Genomic DNA, 21,134 nt, shown 5'->3' with positions numbered 1-21,134 from the left:
TATTTCAAGGTATTTTATTCTTTTAGAGACTTGTAAGAATTTTTAAATAGATTCTTTTAAAAAATTTTCCTTGCTGGTATATAGAAACACAACTGATTTTGGCTATTTATGTTATACCCTGCAAGTTTGTTAACTTCATTTATTCTAGTTGTTCTTTTGTGGTTTCTTTGGGATTTTATACATACAGGATTATGCCGTCTGTTAGTAGGGATAATTTCATTTCTTTTTCATTTTGAATGCCTTTTATTTCTTGCTTAATTTCTCTGCATAGAACTTCCAGTACAGTGCTAAAAATAAGCATCCTTATCTTGTATTAAATTTTAAGGAGGAAAGTTTTTAGCTTTCATCGTTGAGTAGGATCTTGTCTGTGGGTTTTTTAGGAATGCCCTCAGTCAATTTAAGGAAGTTCCCTTCCATTCCTAGTTTTCTGAGTATTTTTTATAATGAAGGAGTGGTCAATTTTATTAAATGCTTTTTCAGTATCACTTGAGATGTATCTGTATCATTTTTTTCTTTTGTTCTATTAATCTTGTTTTTATATCTTTTATTTTCTTCTGTTGAACCACCCTTACATTTCTGGAATAAATCCCACTTGGTCATGGTACAAAATCCTTTCAATATGCTGTTGGATTCTGTTGGCTAATATGGTGCTGAATTTTTGCATGCATATTCATAGGGGATATTGGTCTCTTATTCAATGTGGTATTATCTAGCTTTGAAATTAGGGTGATGTTGATATCATAGAATGAGTGAAGAAATGTTTCCCCTCTTCTATTTTTTGGTAGAGATTGAGAAGGATTGGCATCAATCATTTAAATATTGTGTAGAATTCACCAGCCATCTCATCTTTGGCCTTCCTTTGTTAGAAATTTTTGAGTACTGACTCAGTATCATTACTTATTTTAGCTATGTTGAGATTTTCTTCTTGAGTCAGTTCTGAAAATTCATGTGTTTATAGGAATTTGCCTGTTTCATTTATGTTATCTAATGTTGGTGTACAGTTGTTCAAAGTTTATCCTCTTTTCTGTAAGTTTGATATTAATGTCCCTACTTTCATTTTGATTTTAATTATTTCTATCTTCTCTCCTTTTTTTCTTAGTCTAGGTAAAGTCTTGTTGATTTGTTGATCTTTTCAAAGAACCAACTTTTGGTTTTGTTGATGATTGTTTTTCTGTTCTCTGTTTTGTTTGTCTTTAATCTTTATTATTTCCTTACTTCTGATAGCTTTGGGTTTAAGTTAGTCTTTTCTAGTTTGTTGAAGTATAGAGTTCAGTTATTAATTTGGGATCTTACTTCTTTTCAACATGGGCATTTACAGTTGTAAATATCCTTCCGAGCTATGTTTTTGGTATGACCTGTAAATTTTGCTTTTATTTGATGTGTCTCAAAGTATTTTACATTTCACTTGTGATTTCCTTTTTCACCTTTTGGCTGTTTACAAGTGTGCAGTTTAATTTCCAAATTTTGTGAATTTCAGTTTTTACTGATTTCTAGTTTCATCCCCTAGTGGTTAGAGAAAAAACTTTGTATGATTTTAATCTTTTTTTTTTTTTTTTAAAGTAGCCAGAGAGGCAGGCAGAGAGAGAGGAGGAAGCAGGCTCCCTGCCGAGCGGAGAGCCTGATGCAGGGCCTGATCCCAGGACCCTGAGATCACCACCAGAGCCGAAGGCAGAGAGCTAACCCACTGAGCCACCCAGGCGCCCCTGATTTTAATCTTTTTAAGTTTATTGAGGCTTGGAGCCAATGCCCTCTCTTCCTCCACCTCATGGCAGAACCCTAGGACAGGAGCCTCAGATGAAAGAAACCATCATGAACCAGGAGAAACTCACCAAACGGCAAGCACAAGTGCACATTGGTGGGAAAGGAATTACTTCCCAAAACAAGAAGGTGTTCATAGAACAGCTACAGAGGATGGTAAAAAAACTTCAGTTCTCCTTAAAGAAGTTAGCGGTAAACAATATCTCTGATATTGAAGAAGTGAATATGTTCACAAACCAAGGAACAGTGATCACTTTAACAACCCCAAAGTTCAGACATTGCTGGCACTGAACACTTTCACCATTTTAGGCCATGCTGAGACAAAGCGGCTGACAGAAGTGCTACCCAGTATCTTAAACCAACTTGGTGTGGACAATCTGACTAGTTTAAGAAGACTGGCTGAAGCTCTGCCCAAACAATTCTGTGGATGGAAAAACACCACTTGCTACCTGAGAGGATGATGATAATGAAGTTCCAGATCTTGTAGAGAATTTTAATGAAGCTTCCAAGAATGAAGCAAACTGAATTGAGTCAAATTCTGAAGAAGATAAAACTTGAAGTTACTGGGAGCTGTTATTTTATATTATGACTGCTTTTTAAAATTTTGTCCATGGATCTGATGAAATCTAGGTCTCTAATATTTTTAAGACCAAGCCCCATGGACACTGCAGCTCTTTTCAGTTTTTGCTTATACACAATTCATTCTTTGCAGCTAATTAAGCTGAAGAAGCCTGGGAATAATGTTTGAAACAAGGTTAATAAAGTTTTTTGCCTAGGAAAAAAAATTATTGAGGCTTCTTTTGTGGCCTAAAATATGTTTTAGCCTCAAGAATGTTCCATGTGTACTTAAGAAGAGTATGCAATTCTATTGTTATGTGGAGTACTCTGTCTGTTAAAGCTAGTTGGTTTATAGCATTATTCACGTTCTCTATTTCATGTTTAATCTCCTGGCTAGATTTTCTATGTACCATTGAAAGCAGGCTATTGAATTCTTCAACTTTTATTACTAATTCTCTAATTATTAATTAGTTTCTAATTAGTCTAATTCTCCCTTCAATTTTTTTCAATGTTGCTTCATATATTCTGGGCTCTGCTGTTTGTGCACATTTGTCTGTAATTGTTATATCTTCTCACTAAATTAACTCTTTTATCCTTCTTTGTTTCTTGTAGCAGTTTTTTACTTAAGGTCTATTTTGGTCTTAGTATTGCCATATAAACTCTCTTTTGGTCATTACTTGCATGGAGTCTTTTTCCATCCTTTTAATTTCAACCTAATTGTATTTTTTGATCTAAAATGACTTGTAGATATAGTTAGATTATATATTTTTAAATCTATTCTGCCAGTCTGTCTTTTAATTGGTGAGTTTAATCCATTTGAAGTAATTACTGATAAGGAAGAATTTCTGCCATTTTTCTATTTGTTTTCCAGAAGTATACCTTTCATTCATGAATTGCTCCAATATTGCCTTCTTTTATATTTAATTTTCCCCAGTGTATCTTTTTATTCCTTTCATATTTCCTTTTGTTTTTTTAGTATTAATGGTTATGCTGTTGATTACAAATTCACAACAATGCCTTTTGAATTCTACCAATTTACTTCAATAGCATACAAAACTCTGTTGCTTTAAATGTCTATCACCTTCCCTTATATTGTTGTCTTCATATCTTTATTTATTACATGTCCATTAAAGCTTTATATCTTTGACTCTTAAATCATGTAGGAAATAAGAGTTGAAACCCCAAAATATAATAATATTGGCTTTTATATCTAACTATGTAGTTACTTTTACCACTGTTCTTTCTTTCTTTACATGTCTTTAAATTACTGTCAAATGCCTTTTCATTTCAGTCTGTAGAGCTCCCTTTAGTATTTCTTGTAGCGAACATCTATTAGTCATGAACTTTCTTTGCTTTTGTCTGTCTGGCAATGTCTTAATTTCACTTTAATTTTTGAAAGAACATTTTACCAGATATAGGAATTCCTTGTTGAAACTTTTTGTCCATCACTTTAAATATGTTATCCCACTGCCTTCTGGCCTCTTTGGCTTCTTATGTGGATTTGGCTAGCAAAATTATTGAGGATTTCTTGTTCATGATGAGTCACTTCTCTCTTGCTGCTTTTAAGATCCTCTTTTTGTAAAGTTTGATTATAATTCATCTGAGTGAGTATCTCTTTGAGTTTATTATATTTGGAGTTTGAAAAATTTCTTGGATGTGTGGCTTATGTCTTTCCTCAAGTTAGAGAAGTTTCCAGCTATTATTTCTTCAAATATTGTTTCTTCTCCCTTTTCTCTTCTCTTCTTCTCTTTCTCTTCTCAAGTATTCCCGTAATATGTTGGTATGCTTGATAATGTTTCACAAATCCCTTAATCTCTATTCATTTTCCTTTGTTTTACTTTTGTTCTTCAATGTCAGTAATTTCAATTGTACTTCGGGCTGGCCAGTTTCCTCTGCTACTCAAATCTGGTGTTGAACTTTTCTGGTGAGTTTTTCATTTTAGCTATTGTAATTTTAGCTCCAGAATTTCTACTTTTTTCCTTTAAAAAAATATTTATTTATTTGACTGACAGAGATCACAAGTTGGCAGAGAGGCAGGTAGAGAGAGAGCTGAGCAGAGAGCCAGATGCAGGGCTTGATCCCAAGGACCCTGGAATCATGACCTGAGCCGAAGGCAGAGGCTTTAATCCACTGAGCTACGCAGGTGCCCCTACTTTGTTCCTTTTTATAATTTCTATTTCTTTGTTGATAGTCTCTGTTTGTTCACTGTTATCTAATATTCTTTTTTTTTTTTTATTTTAAGATTGATTTACTATAAAGAGAGCATGGAGGGGAGGGGCAGAAGGAGAGGGAGAGAAAAAAATCTCAAGTAGACTCCCTGCTAAACAGAGATTCCTATGTGGGGCTCAATCCCAGGACCCCGAGATCATGACCTGAGCCAAAATCAAACATTGGATGCTCAACTGACTGAGCCACCTGGGTGCCCCCATTGTTATCCAAGATTCTTAATTGGTTTTTAATTTGGGCTTGCTTTAGATTCATGGTTTATTAATCTTTTTAAAAATTAGTTATTTTTATCATGTTTTAAGCATTCTAAAAAGTCTTATTTTAAAAGTCTTTTTAAAATTATGTTCAGTTAGCCACTGTATAGTACATCATTAGTTTTTGATGCAGTGTTCAATGATTCGTTAGTTGCGTGTAACACCCGGTGCTCCTCATAATACATGCCCTCCTAAATACCCATCACCCAGCTACCCCATACCCCATCCTCTCCTCTGAAACCCTTAAAACCTGAAAACCCTTGTTTTCCAGAATTCATAGTCTCTCATGGTTCATCTCTCTCTCTCATTTCTTCCCTTTCAGTTTTCCCTCCCTTCCCCTATGGTTCTCTGTGTTATTCCTTATGTTCCACATATGAGTGAAACCATATCATAACTGTCTTTCTCTGCTTGACTTATTTCACTTAGCATATTCCCCTCTAGTTCCATCCATATTGATACAAATGGTGGGTATTCATCCTTTCTGATGGCTGAGTAATATCCCATTGTATATATGGACCACATCTTCTTTATCCATTCAGCTGTTAAAGGCCATCTCAGCTCCTTCCACAGTTTGGGTATTATGGACATTGCTGCTAGGAACACTGGGGTTCATGTGCCCCTTCTTTTCATTACTTCCGTATCTTTGGGGTAAATACTTAGTAGTGCAATTACTGGGTCATAGGGTAGCTCTATTTTTAACATCTTGAGGAATCTCCATACTGTATTTCAGAGTGACTATAGCAGTTTGCATTCCCACCAACAGTGTAAGAGGGTTCCACTTTCTCCACATCCTTGTCAACATTTTTTATTTCCTGTTTTGTTAATTTTTGCCATTTTAACTGGTGTAAGGTGGTATGTCACTGTGGTTTTGATTTGTATTTTCCTGATGGCTACTGATGTTGAACATTTTTTCTGTGTTTGTTAGTCATTTTTATGTCTTCTTTGGAGAAGAATCTGTTCATGACTTCTGCCCATTTTTTGACTGGATTACTTGTTTTTTTGAGCATTGAGTTTGAGAAGTTCTTTATAGATCTTGGATACCAACCCCTTATCTGAAGTCATTTGCAAATATATTCTCCCATTCCATGGGCTGCCTCTTAGTTTGACTGTTTGCTTTGCTGTGCAGAAGCTTTTGATCTTGATGAAGTCCCAAAAGTTCACTTTTTGCTTTTGTTTCCTTTGCCTTTGGAGATGTGTCTTAAAAGAAGTTGCGGTGACCAATGTTGAATGGCCACAATGGCCAATGTTGAGTGTGGCCAATGCCTATGTTCCCCTCTAAGATTTTGACGGATTCCTATCTCACATTGAGGTCTTTCACCATTTTGAGTTTATCTTTGTGTATGGTGTAAGAGAATAAAAAGTCTTTGTTATTCTTTTAATAAAATTAATTTCAACTGAAATGAATTGTTATGGTAAATTTTTTGTAGCATGCCAGAATTTTTTCTCTACCTTCCCTTCTTTACTCTCTACTGTAGGAGTTTTATAGTTATTCCACTAGCTTCTAAATCCTTAGTCTATAATTTTCAGAGTTCTTGATCTATGATCTAGTTAGTGAGAAACCAGGCCCTCACACAAGTGAGGGTTTAAAATCCTTCAGTCTTTAGGGTTTGTTTCTGTTTTCTACATTTTGTTTTTCTTATGTCATTAATTTGTAATTAAGGAATACAATTTGAAATAGTCTATAAGTATGAGGTTTTCTTGTGGCTTTAATATAGGTTTAAATTTTGTAAATTTTTCAATGGGTACTTGAAAATAATATTTCTAAGATATAAAATTCAATATATATGAAGTAACTTTTCCATGTAAACTTTTTTTCCCCTCAGTATTCTTTCTTATTTTTTGTTGAATTGTCATTAAATTATGTTAAAATCTCTCATTATTACTGCATTTTTGTTTCTTCTTATGCTTTTATGGTTTTTGAAGTACAATTATTAATCTACATTAATTGGTTTATTAAATTTTTTCTGTTTACACTTTCATTTTATGAATTTTGTCATTTATTTTCATTCATTCTTATTATTATGTTCAATTAGCCAGCATATAGTACATTAGTTTTTGATGTAGTGTTCAATGATTCATTAGTTGTATATAACACCATTGTGGATGTACATTTCATCACTGTAAATATAAGCACTCTAATTTAATGTATTTTGTCTTGGACTCAACTTAGATATTAATATAATAACTCCTGTCTTATTTTTGCCAGTAGTTGTCTAATATATCCTAGTACTAAACTTTGAATCACCTTGCTTTAGATTTTCTCTTGTTGGATTTTATTATGTGATAAATGCTGAAAAGCCTTTTTCTTAAAATAAAAGCATATTAATTTACTACATCTACTGACATGAGAGACAGTTCATCCTAGTCCTATTTTAAAGAACATATTGATTATTTTACTTAATTTTCTACGTGACAATTTACATACCACCTCATCTCCCCTCTTAAGTTAATGAAACAATTTTCCATAATGAACTGCTTAAAAGCAGCTTTGGTAAAGAATGGGATCAAACAGCAAAAAAAAAAAAAAAAAAAAATTAAACATTTGCCAATGATACTTAAACACAACATAGAAATGATATTTGCATGATATATGTTTTCATTCTTTCTTTGTGGTTGGTTTTCCTCACCATCATGTAAATGACAGACCTGAAGTCAGTTGCTGTTTGTCATACTAGGTCAAAGAGATTCACTCAGCTTCAAATTATTTGACGGGCTTGGATAGAAGATTCTAAGATTTTGAAATCCCAAATTGTCATGGTTCCATTAATTCCTGTGGGGCAGAATTTTCAGTAATCTTGCTTTTCCATTTGAGTAATGCTATCTCTTCTGGCGCAGTATCTCTAATGCTGTGATGTAGTACTCAGTTGTGACTCTCTTTTCCATGTTCTGGAAGTATTCCATAGCTAACCTGCTGTGCTGGATGCTGTGTTTTGGAATGTCCAGTTTGGAGACTAGAGCCATGGTCATCTTAGTTAAAGAACACTGGGTAGCAATCATGGCTGGCAGCTACACAACCCTGTATTATCTGAGACAAATAATTCATTCAGCATTCAGGAGTGGCAGCAACTGTTTTCAGATGAAACCTGAACACTGTTTGAGGCATCAGCAATAGGCACATTGCTGTCATGGTTGACCTAGGTCACAGAGCTCCCACACGCAGAGAAGGTGAAGCTAAGACCGAGCTCCCAGTACCAGTGAACAGATATCAGCTAACCAAAATGCATCTTGCTGCCCTACAGTATACTGGTTCATCTTCATCCACTTCTTCAATGTATACAGAAGCACTCTGCATTTGAAGTCACATAATCCTACTTCTAGGAAAACATTGCTGGGATACCATTCTAAACCAAGGAGCTTTTAATGTGTTTGCTTATCCACTTGCAATTTTCATGCTCAAGTAATAAACAGAAATGAATTGTGCTTCACTATTCACAGCAAATTTGTTCTCTAGAGGGGATGACTTCAGAAAAATGGTTACATAAGTAATTCTGAAGAGCAGGGTTAGCTTCCCGACACCATCTTTCTGACTCCGGCAAAGGACAATGTGGTCATTCTTGAAAGACCAACAAGTACCTGTGATGTGTCCATTGTGTTCCTGGAGTTCATGAGGTTTCACCCACTGGCTCCCACTCTTACAAATGTGAACTCTGGTTATTGTGGCTAACTAAGGGCGATCTGAGTATTCTAAGCAGGACAAGTGATTGGCTCTAGTAAAAAGTTGTTGTGGTGAAAATATTCTTGGTGTTTTCAAAACGTAGAAAGCTAGAATCAGGGCAGTCTTGAGAGTTTTAAAGTGGAGAATCTGAAGACTCTAGTCAATCAACATGAACAGGTTCTGTTGTACTCTTCCACTTTATAGTGGGTTGTATCTTCCTGATTTTTTTTTATATGTATTCTCCTTTGGTGAAGTTTTGGAGTATTTTACCTTTTTTCTAGTGGTGACTTTGAATGTGTATTTTTCTTCTTAAATTGTTATCTATGAATAATAATTTATTTCCCCTTATGAAAAATGAAATTAGTGCAGTTCTTCCTCTGCTTGCCTTTGTTGTCACTTTACCACCAATTAACCACCAAATTTAGCTATAGAATTCTCTTTTTGGCAACTCTAACCTCCTCTCTACATTTCATCTCTCAATTTTAAAATTTCATTATGGTTTCTATATTATTACAGATTTTAAGTTTATTCTATTTTGTGATCATATTTGCCACTGTTGCTTGACTTTCGTTCTACAGTCAAATAAGTTAAATAATCATTACAGTTCTTTGACCATGGCCTCTCCATGCATCTTTTTGTTGGCTAGAATTCATCTTATAATAGATACTTTTTAAGGGCTTATGGGTTTCATTTATAGTATTTATAGTGTAAATATAAATATAAATATACTATAAAGTGTTTCATTTATAGTATTCTATCGTGCATCTATAACAATATATTTTTAATGTTATTTGCCAGCCCCTGGATTATGTACACTCAAGTCTTGAATTCTATAACTTTGATTTTTAGGTTTTTAATTCAAAATATTGTTAGGAAAGAGAAAAGTCTATTTTTTTGTTAAAAATGAGAAACAAGGGGTACCTGTGTGGTTCAGTGGGTTAAAGCCTCTGCCTTCGGCTCAGGTCATGATCCCAGGGTCCTGGGATCAAGCCCTGCATCTGGCTCTCTGCTCAGCAGGGAGCCTGCTTCCTCCTCTCTCTCTGCCTGCCACTCTGCCTACTTGTGATCTCTGTCTGTCAAATAAATAAATAAAATCTTTTAAAAAATGAGAAACAAGATAGTTTTCTACTAAATGTAAAAATGTTAGGTATAAAACAATCTCCCATGAATCTGGCAATTACCTCATAAAATGCTAACTACTTAGGAGTTCTACCTGCCTTAGGTATGAGGTTTTTGCTGCTGCTAATATTACTTTACTGTTATTGTTATACTGTTCTTTATTTAAGGATTATTATAACAAAGAAGTTGCATTAGTATCTAAAACTCTCCAACACCTTGTCATTTTTCCCTTTGTCTTCAGTGAATAGTTCATGTACTCAGTTACTAATACTTTGATATAAATGAAAGTTATCAATAATTTCTAATTTCTCATTGAATGGTTAACATGGATGTCCCTGTAGAAACTCAAACTCATTTTCCTTTCCTCTCCAACTAGACATTCTCCATGAGAACTATTCTTAACATTTTGTAGTCAGTCTTGACTCCTCCTATTTCCTATGCATTAGGAACCCTGTCCCACCCACCGTTTGTAATCCCATCAGTTGTAAATTCTCCCATGGGGACTGCTTTTCTCTTCATTTTCTTTGTTGTTATTCTACTTTAGGCCCTCATTTGGCCTTTGGCAATAACTTCTTAAACATCTTCCTCCTCACTAATGAATTATATACTACTGCAAAATAATCTCCCGAAGCGTTACAAGCAACCTAGGTATATTTTATACGAAGATTTTATATGTCAGAATTTACATTTATATAGATATTTATCCTTGTCTAGAAGCCTTATGATTTTTTTCTGGGAATTTCGTTTTTTTAAAAGAAAGTACATTAACATAATTAGAAGTAGAGATTTAATGAGATTTTATTGTTAATTCTTTTAAGTGCAACAAAACCTTTAGTAAAGTGACAAGCACTTGTCAATTTTCTATATATCTGAATTTTCATAATTTATCTTTGCTCAAAGTATGCATGAAAATAGTGGGAATAAGCTGTTGGGAGGGAGACTTTGAGAAACTAACTGGAGACTTTGAGAGACTCATTTGTAGAAATTGTTAATGTTTATTAATAACAACTATGCTAACTGATCTCCAGATCAGAATTATAACTAATAACTTTCTTTGCTAGTTCTAATAAATATAGAAGTGGGTTGGGAATTTTCTTTCTTCATTTGTAAAGTGGGAATAATATCAACTACCTTGTCTTGGGCAATATGTTCAAACATTTAGCATAGTATCTGACACAAAAAAAGAACTTTCAATAAAGAGAACTATAATGTTGACTCTTCCTTTGATATCCATTATCAATTATAATGGTAAAGTACCAATGAATAACAATTTCTTTAATATTGAACTAATAATAATATTACCTAATATGTTAGTGCTTTGCATTTATAAAACATGAATTAATCAGATTCATAAAAGATTATAGGTAATTAGATATTAAATGTAATAAATTATATGTTGTCTAACAGTTATTTAATTTAGATACAATGAGGTGAGATATGTGAATATGCTCCATAAACTTTGGGTAACATATTCTATGACCTAGCTTCAAATCTTTACCATTTATTAACATAACCTGTTTCTGCTCTGAAGAGAAAAAAAAAGAAGTTTGGGAATACCAAGAGCAACTCTAAGGAGCTGCTAAGTAAATCAAGTAAAAGAGTCTATGTGAAGCAGCTTTATAAACTCTGAAAAGTAATGCAAAGACTACTGTATTTTTGTTGTTTTAACCATGACATTAGCAGGATTTAATGCTATGGCTTTAAGTTAGAATAAAGGAGATGAAAACAAAGGTAATTAAATTAAAAAAAAACCTTATGCTGGAAAAAGCAGATAAAAATTCTAAAGGAAAAATTTATGAAGATCTATTTAATAAAGCATTATTTATTTCAGAGCTTAAATTATGAATAAGCCTGTGACCCCCACAATAAATAAACTAAAAGTGAATAAAATTTTGTGTAACTTTTCTAAAATTAAAAAAAAGCTAGGGCTCCATTCTTTTATGTATCATGCTTTTGTTGTTGTTGTTGTTGTTGTTGTTAAATAGCACTAATTCTACATAATACTAATATGCAGAATAGGGAAAATAATTCTGGGAAAAAATGATGCTCATTTACATGATTACAGTCACAAAGTATAGGGTCCATATGCATGATTATTCAATGTTCAATAACATTTTCATGCTAAAAAGAAATGAAACATTATATATCTTGGTGTATAATGATTTATCAAACATAATTTTGTAAAATGATTGTTAACAAATGAAATGTTGAATGCTGCCAACAGAACTGTATGGTGATTTTTAAGAAAGCCTTTTTGGAAAGCCATCAAACACTGCCATCAAGGAAACTTTTCATTCATGGACTGGTTGGTAAAAATGTTCAGCCAAATGAATATAAGAAAACTTAAAGTTGTTGGCGTACCGTACCAAGATCAGCCTTAAGATCTGTTGGCAGACTTAACTTTCTTGATCCTTTAACTGAAACAACAGAAAAAGGAAAAAGGCAGTTGTTAATTATATAAAATTAAAGAGGAGTGTGGGGGAATAGTTGTTTTACAGCATAATTATTAAATCCTGATGAGCATTATATTTAATGAACATGTATAGAAGCAGAAATACTGTCTGGTGTTAGTTTGTCATCATTCAGTAGTAAATATTTAATATGTAAACAGAAACAAGAGAAAAGCAATTATTCTTACAGTAAATAATTAAGTATATCTCTGCATTTTCTTTTCACATGTGGTATGAGATGTGATTTTTTTAATTTGGGAAGAATAAAAAATCTATTTCAGATCAATCTAATAAGTAAAGAAATATTGCAACAAATGTATGAGCTCATTTCATAAATAACTGATAAGTATAAAAACTGATGATAAAACTCTCAACATATTTTTGAAATAGAAAATTCTATTATAGATGTATATGATATAGTTAAAGAAACTTTACCATGCCAATGGCAGATGAAATGACTTCAGTATTCAATATTACAATGTTAAATTCAGTACATAAGATCTTGAAAATAAAAAATATTTGAAAATGAATTTAATTATATTATAAATCAAGCTATCAGACAATGTTTGAATAGACCAAGAAAACACCTATAATTTATTTAAAAACTTTCCTTAATAAAAATTTCACATTGTGGGGCGCCTGGGTGGCTCAGTGGATTAAAGCCTCTGCCTTCGACTCAGGTCATGATCCCAGGGTTCTGGGATCGAGCCCCGCATCAGGCTCTCCGCTCAGCAGGGAGCCTGCTTCCTCCTCTCTCTCTCTGCCTGCTTCTCTGCCTAGTTGTGATCTCTGTCTCTCAAATAAATAAATAAAATCTTTAAAAAAAAAATTTCACATTGTGTATCTCAAAATATTTAACTGGAATGCATGTTATCATAGAAATGCATAAGGAGAAATCATGTTAGATGTTTTTCGTCAATACTTTAAGACTCTAATTGATTTCATCAATTAATTTATACCTTCTAATAACTAGGAAAGTTATTTTAAAATAAAGATGCAGAAGACAGAGTTGAAAGATTCAACTTAAAATCAGAAAACCTGGCTCACAAATTTCTGAATTTTGCTATGTAATATTATTTGAAAAAGATCCCTTCATTAATTTGTAGCTTAATCTCATAGCTTAATCTTATCTGCCAAATGACATTCTTGATACTATCTTTAATGTTTCCACTGGAATATGATAGGGATACATTTTATAACAGGTTTTAGAAAGCCTAAATATATTATAAACAAATATATTTTTATGGGTCATGACATATTATCTCTTGATTTTTCCCCCCATTTAAAAATTAAAAACCCATTCTTATTTCACAAATTATACCAAGATAGATGGCAAGCTGGATTTGACCTGTGGACTGTGGTTTGCTGACTACTATATTCCATGCTAAACTACATGAAAAAGGAAACCTAAGTATTATCATTCTAATAAAAATAATAGCAACAGGCAAGTGTTGCTATAAAGAGACATTAAAAATAATTCTATTAAGATTAAGGCACAACAAAGATATCAAATTTTAGTAATTTGGGTTTAGAATTAGCATAAACAAAAGTTATTTATATCAAAATATGGCAAACTAAATATATGTCATATGCGTCATAAGAGTTTGCAAATGTATTTTGTAAATTCACAGTTCAGATAACTTGAATGAGCGGGGTGTGTTCAGTATTTACAATAGTTTCTAATTTTTTAAATAACTAATAATAATGGAAGGATTTGTATCATAATTTATCTTGTTTCTATTTTGTTTTTAAATATGGTATTTTGGGGCCCCTGGGTGACTCAGTCAGTTAAGTGGCAGACTCTTGGTTTTGACTCAGTTCACCATCTCAGGATGCTGGAATTGAGCCCTCTGATAGGCTCCATGTTCAGCAGGGAGTCTGTGGATTTTCTCTCCCTCTCCCTGAGCCCCTCTCCCTGCTCATTCTCTCTCTCTCTTTCTCATAAAAATAAATAAATCTTTAAAAAATATGGCATTTCAACATATCTATATAGTATTATTTTTAAATGGATTACAAAGATGTTTTCAAAAAGAGGGCAAAGAGTTCCTGCCTATTGGTCAGTAAGCCCAGATACATAACAAAGATCACAATGTCACATGCCCTCCTACTTCCCACTATTCTTTTTGATGGAAAATTCACATCCTATATTCTAGTATCTAACTAACTCTGGCTCCCAAATCTGCTCTAGTTTTTTGGATCCCCTCCTCCATTTTGTTACCTCTTTTTGGTTTTCTGTAGAAAGCCTGAAAACTGAGGTCCCCTCACAAACCCCATCTTCAGTTGTATAACTGAGGGAGGGAAAGGGAATGATTTGTGGTGGGATTAATTGGGGAACTTTAATAACAGTGTTAATAATAGATGTCTATTATTCATACACAAAATGAGTCTCCTCACCTGTCTAATTAGTATACTTTTTGGGGGAGGGAAGGGAGCAGTGCTCCTGTGTCCAGATAACTAGTAAACTCTTACTTGTTCTTCAAGACTCCTCAAAAATCACCTCCTTTCTGAATGTAGTTCCAAACTCAAGGCTTCATCTGATGCCATTATCTTAACCTTCATAGCCCCTTGTGTACATTTCCTTTATTACAGTTAACACATTTTATTATACTTGATTTTTTTTTTTTTACTCCTCATTAATATCCTGAAACTGAGTTCTCCAAAGGTGGGGGTTGTATTCCCAATACCTAATAAAGTACCGACACAGAATAGGTGTACAATGAGTGTTACTAAATAGATGTTGAAAAAAAACCCATTAAAATCAAAAGGTAGGAGTTACTCTGGAAAAGGCTAAGCAGACAGAGAAAGTATGTTTAAGTGTTAGAGAAATATGCTACACAGGAATATTTGAGGAATTTCGGTTGGAAGATAAGTATGGCAATTTGTCTTGGAAATGTATAGAACGGAAACAATACATATTAACCTTTGCAATGTGCCCCTGGGAATGTCACTCTCTGAATTTCTTCATTTTTACTGTTCTCTAAGCTAAAGTATATACACCACTGTCATTACATATTGTTAGCTGAAGGGGAGAAAATGGTTAACAGAAACTTCTCACTACACTCTGGCTCAGGACATTGCACAAAAAAGAGAATCTTGGTTCAAAGGAATCTTAGAGGTCTTTTACTCCAATACCTTATTCAATGGAACTACTTCTCCTACAACATTCTTGATATTCTGTCTGTTTAAATAGTTACAATAGAAAAGTATAAAGGTATAAAAAATCTAATTTGGGGTTGTTATATTACTACAAAATTTCCTTCTGTGTGAGCTCAAACTACTTTCCTTTACCATTTATAACTTGTCCCAGTTCTAACCTCTGGAGCAATAGAGTAAATGATTCTTGCTCTCACATGCCAGATCTTAAAGCATCTGCGGAGACTTAGGGGCCACCTCCAGGTTACTCTCAGTAGATCAACAAGAATTTTTAAGAAGGTGATACTGATACAAAGAGGCTGGCAGATCACATTTTGGGAAATAACATTTTATGGTTTTATGAATATTAACCAACTTTTGGAACTTTCACTAGAGACCCTTCCACAAGAAGTATTTTCTGAGATGCATCTCAGATTTTTCACACGAGAGACCATATTGTCCACAGTTATTAAATTAGATGTAGATACAATTACAGATAGATATAGCTAATATTTTGATAAGCTTTTAAAATTGATTATTATATATTTGTGTTGAATCACATATTACATATCACAAATATTATATATTTGTGTTCAATCTTTGAACCAAGATTCTCTTTTTTGATTCCTTTAAGTAAAAAAAAAATTCATTATAACTTTGATCTTACATTTCCTAATTTTGAATGAAACATGGTAGTTATAAGGACAGTAAAACCCCTGTTAGAAGAGGTTAGATGCCTTTTTTTCCCCTCTCTGTAAATTTCTACAAAGACTTTTGCTGTTCTGTAAGGCAGGTTTTCTGGTATTTGATGAAGTAAAATCCAGTGATCCAGAACACAAGGGAGCTGGATTCACGTTATGACTCAACCATTTGCCAGATGAGTGATACTGGGCTAGTAGTTACTTAATCTCGGGACGAGTATGTGCCCCTTTCTCTATAAAATGGGAGTAATAATAGTCCCTACTTCATAGGGACCTCATCAAAATTAATTAAAGGAATGTGTGTAATGCATTTAGCATTGTATGATATCTAATAGCATTTAATGTTAGCTATATTCATTACTAGTTTGCAAGAAAATATTGTCACAGAGTATTCACAGAGAATACTCTGTGGTTTTCTATACAAAAAATTACCTATCTTGGCAACATGTCCTATTCAAAATTTGGTGCTTTTGATTAAACATTGAATACCTGAGAAAGTTTCCAATTGTATATATCACTATTATTTGTATGCTCTGCACAGTAGGACTTACTGAGTCCACTATCTTTTCAATAGTAGTGTCATACCGTTAATTCATCGTGGGCTTATTTTCCATGCAAATCTCTTTAAATCATGTGCATTATCATATAGAATAGTATCTTTCATCCTTCACATGTTGAAAACTCCATGTCTTGGCTCATAGACTACAAGGCAGAAAATAATGCTATAGGTAATCTAGCTGCAGGGCAGGGAATATTGCTGCATAAAATGTTAGACTTAAAACAGTTTGATTTCTTATGATTTTAGTTCTGTTAGATTCTGGGAAAATTGTCAGGAAATCCTTGTTACTTTAACATGTAATGGCGTATGTTTCTTTAAAAAACCCACAAAATTTATAATTATACACTAAAAAGGTGTATTTTATCCTATGTAAATTATATCTCAATAAAACTGAGTTAGAAAAATTGACAGGAAAGCATCCCCAATATCTATCACCTTCTGACTTACCTAGAGAATATTAGGTAGGATGGTATAAGAGATCAAAGATGATGCAAATGAATGAAATGATTGGCTGGTAGCAAGAAACATATTAGTATTTAATAAATTCAGGCTTAAAGGTCAGGTGATGGCCAAGCCCTATGATAGCACCAGATCATAAACCTTTGCAAGATTATTTATCTCTATTCTAGATTTTCTGCCTCCAAATTCAGGTTCAGTTACAGCAATGAGGCAGAGTAGTCTGGTGGCTTAGCATAGCTTATGCCAGAATGAGGTCATATGCTAAGCCCTAAATATGAACAGAACTTCAGGCATTTCAACAGTATTTTGCTTAGGGGTCATGTATATTCAGTCCATCAGATCCTTCAATCACTTGTATATTCATTTGCTTTTTTCCTAACTCTTAATTCAAGTCAAAGTCAAAGGAAAGTACAGCCTAGTTCATCTGAGGGATGTTGTACTGGCTTCAAACAACTATCAGAATAATAGAGAACAAACTGATGGTTATCAGAAGGGAGATGAGTGGGAGAATGGGTTATACAGGTGATGGGGATTAAGGAGTGTACTTGTGATGAGCATGGAGTGTTGCATGGAAGTGTTGAATCACTATATTGTACACCTGAAACTAATATTATACTATATGCTAACTTGAATTTAAATAAAATTATTTTAAAAAATAACATATAAAAAAACCTCCTCAAGGCACTGGTGCCGCATTTGAATCAAAATTTTAGGAACACAACAAACCCTGATTCATTCTGAATATGGCTTACTACCTTAATGGGAAATAACATAAAGAGGTAGGCTAGAAGCTTCTAATTCAAAGCTTTTGATTAGTTGTTTCTTGGTTAGAAACAACTGGATTGACCTTTTGATTTCCAGTGAAGGATTTTTACTTTGTTATGGCTAAACTATAACTAGTATTAGAAATTTAGAATGGTCAAGGAAATCAAATTCAGTCTCTTTAGGCCATGGATGTCCATTGTTATTTTTATAATAACCACTACTATATATTATTGAGAATCTGTGTTCTGGAATTAGTACACAATTAAGGTTGAGAAACTTGGCTAAAGTTATAATGGTAGGAATGGCAGGTAAGTTCAAATTTCTGACTCCAAATCTATGCCCTTTCCAGTAAGGAGTACAATATGTATGTTATATATGATATAGCAGATACCATGTGCGTAGGCCTAGATGTCTTCTGCAAAATAAATAAATCTAATACTAAATTAAAAGTTTAGATTAAAATGCTTGTAAAGTTTGGGGCGCCTGGGTGGCTCGGTGGTTTAGGTCTCTGCCTTCGGCTCAGGTCATGGTCTCAGGGTCCTGGGATCGAGCCCTACATCGGGCTCTCTGCTCAGCAGGAGCCTGCTTCCCCCTCTCTCTGCCTAGCTCTGATTTCTCTCTGTCAAATAAATAAAAAATCTTTAAAAAAAAATAAAATGCTTGTAAAGTTTATCTATGTATTGATGCATTTACTGACTAGTTGGAACATAGTAATGAATTTCATTTGTCTCTATCTTCCCTAAGTTAGAAACTAATATAGAACAAAAGCACCCGGTATGTATATAGGTATAGTACACACACACAATTTGGAGTTGCCATACCATGGTAGAGCCCTGGAAGGTCTACATACCTCCATATTACCAACCCCCCACCCTTCCTGTTATGAAGTGACGATGATAAAGTCAGGCAAAGAAGGATCTTTATTTGAATTTGCCCCAGCTTAAAAAAATGGTTGGGGTCATGATTCCACTTTTCTTGGTATATTAAAATAGTATTATATTTCTATCTGGATAATGTTAATGAATTAATGACTTTTTATTAGTGTTGTATGAACAAGACTTAAATGATTATGAAACTTTATTTCTGTTCTTGTGTACCTTGAATTATAAACCCCCAGCGATTACTATGTTCTTCAACACACTTTTTTTAAAGCACATATAATAGGAGGACAAATAACTTTTTAAAGCATATATAATAGGAGGACAAATAACTTGGGATCAAAGGACCTTGCAGTCTGAAGATTTGCGTTGATTCAGACTAAGCCATTTATTAGCAGGGTAACCATGGGCAAACGATGAAATTTTTCCTTAGTCATAATTTCTCCTCCCGTGTAAAAGGAGAACAACGCTAACCTTATAGGGTTGCTATAGGATTGAGTAAAATAATACACATGAAAAACACTTTGCTTTAAAGTACTATACCAACATTGATTTTAATTTTTAGCAAATAAGGCTTAATAAATTCAAAATGTGATAATTTGGTGATTCTATGAACTATAAAAACTAAAAACTGCTTTTGAACCAGTTTTTCCTGGAACTTAAATGGTAAACTATATTTCTAATGTTTCATGTAAGGTATATTTCTTACATTCTTTTGAATTTCTTTGCTAAAACATTCTCTTCGTAACTTAGTAACTTTGTCTGCTTGTCTGCTTGACTACTTGGCTGTCCTTTAATTTCAACTGTGATTAGTTTTTTGCAATTCCTATATATTTTTTCTCTTTTTATTAATGAAATCCAGGAAAAAGCATAGGTTTTACAACCAAATGTAATCAAGTTGAAATTCTAGCTCTACTTATTTAATACTCTGAGCATCACTTTTCTCCTCAGAAAAAGACCTGTCACAGGGGTGTTCTATTACACAAGAAAAAAAGAAACTACTGTTTGGAAAACTGTGGATTACAATTATTTTTAAGTTCCCTGGTTACTGACTTTATTTGGGATCTAGAACATTGGTAAATTATTCTTAAAGTTACAAATCTGGTCACAACCATTTTGTAATGAATGCCTAATTTAAGGGAGCTATACAACCTGTGTTTGATTTTGATTTGGTCCCTCTGAACAGCATCAAATATTCAATGGCTTAGCATAAAACAGATTGTAAGACCTTCCTTTCTGTTCTCTATTTTTTTTTTTTTTTTTTTTAAGATTTTATTTATTTATTTGTCAGAGAGAGAGAGAGAGCGAGCACAGGCAGACAGAGTGGCAGAGGGAGAAGCAGGCTCCCTGCGGAGCAAGGAGCCCGATGTGGGACTCGATCCCAGGACGCTGGGATCATGACCTGAGCCGAAGGCAGCCGCTTAACCAACTGAGCCACCCAGGCGTCCCTCTGTTCTCTATTTCTGAGAGAACATTGCCTCTTTGAGGCAATTCTTTGGTGGAGTTTCAATGATCATCATAGTAGTTTGTGACCTTAGATAATATATAACTATATTATGAAGAATGAAGAATTAGGAGAATTTTTACAAAACCACTCTATTTTTTGGCTCTTAAGTTTCCCTAAGTTCTCTGTTGGTTCCCCCATATTTTTGTATAGGTCTGATAAAAGTATACAGGCTTAAAGTAGAAAGAGAACGCTATCAAAATTATATAGGACACTTCAAAATCACAGATGCCTTAGGAATTCCTGTTTTATGTCTTAGGAAGTCAGTGTCTGTGGTTTTAATTGATTCAGGGAAATTTGTCTTCATTCACCATGGGGGACCTGTATTTTCAGCACAAATAAGAATAAAGCTTTTGAGAAAAATTGTGAAGTCCAGAAAATTGTAGAGACATGAAAACCTTGTTCGTTCAAAAGAGATTTTCACTTTCACCTGGCAAGTGATGTATTTGATTCCTCTGTCTCACAGCTGGTATTTCATTCCTATAAAAGCCTGGTGTTGCTTCAGGAGTTCTGGTAGCAAGTCCTAAAGGAAGGGAATAAAAGACTATTGGCATTTACTTTCTTAGCCCAAGTGAACCCAGAAGCTTTATTCTAGAGGTGAATTTCATAACTATTTGGAAGGGTCTCTACTTTGTGCCTTTATCTGAGTATTTTCGTACTGCCCCAACAGAGGACTATTTGGAGGGAAGAAGCTTTCTTCTTTGAAAGATGGAGTGGGGTTCTAGAAATGTAGAACCATATAGAAGGAGCATTCAAGCTAGGCTATAAGATGTAGTTCTAACCCAGGATTGAGAACAGAGCTGGTTATTTCTTTGTTAGTATTTTGTGATGTTAGTCTCTATGATATTTTAATAAAGATATCTTTATTAAAGATACTTAAATAAACATATTTTAATATAGATACATATTCCTATCACCTTAGTCTTCACTTGAACTTGATAGCATAGTAGGTCTGTTGTATATTGTAGACAGTGAGAATTATGAGGATTGATGGCTATATAGATAACAGCAGTACTAGAACCTATTGCTAGCTTAGATAGAAAAAATGTTCATTTGAGCAAATTATTTTAAAAGGCATACCTTAAAGGAAGAAAAATTAGAAAAATGTACATCTTG

General features: G+C 33.7%; 1 protein-coding gene and 1 pseudogene across 2 annotated transcripts in view; one reads left to right on the top strand and one right to left on the bottom strand.

Moving 5' to 3' along the window:
• The window catches only part of STXBP5L (syntaxin binding protein 5L), a 408,526-nt gene that overhangs the window by 51,400 nt on the left and 335,992 nt on the right, over positions 1 to 21,134 (bottom strand). The window contains exon 22 of the mRNA XM_080822438.1: positions 20,449 to 20,541. Coding sequence (XP_080678564.1) covers positions 20,449 to 20,541 — 93 coding nt within the window. The remainder of the gene's footprint in view (positions 1 to 20,448; positions 20,542 to 21,134) is intronic.
• Positions 1,753 to 2,283, top strand: LOC308354774 (transcription factor BTF3-like; annotated as a pseudogene). Its single transcript has one exon. The product of its transcript is annotated as a transcription factor BTF3-like (transcript).

The sequence above is a fragment of the Martes martes genome (assembly GCF_963455335.1).
Source record: "Martes martes genome assembly, chromosome: 1".
NCBI classification, from domain to species: domain Eukaryota; kingdom Metazoa; phylum Chordata; class Mammalia; order Carnivora; family Mustelidae; genus Martes; species Martes martes.
Note: the sequence above shows the minus strand (reverse complement) of the source record. Positions and strands in the feature narration are given on the sequence as shown.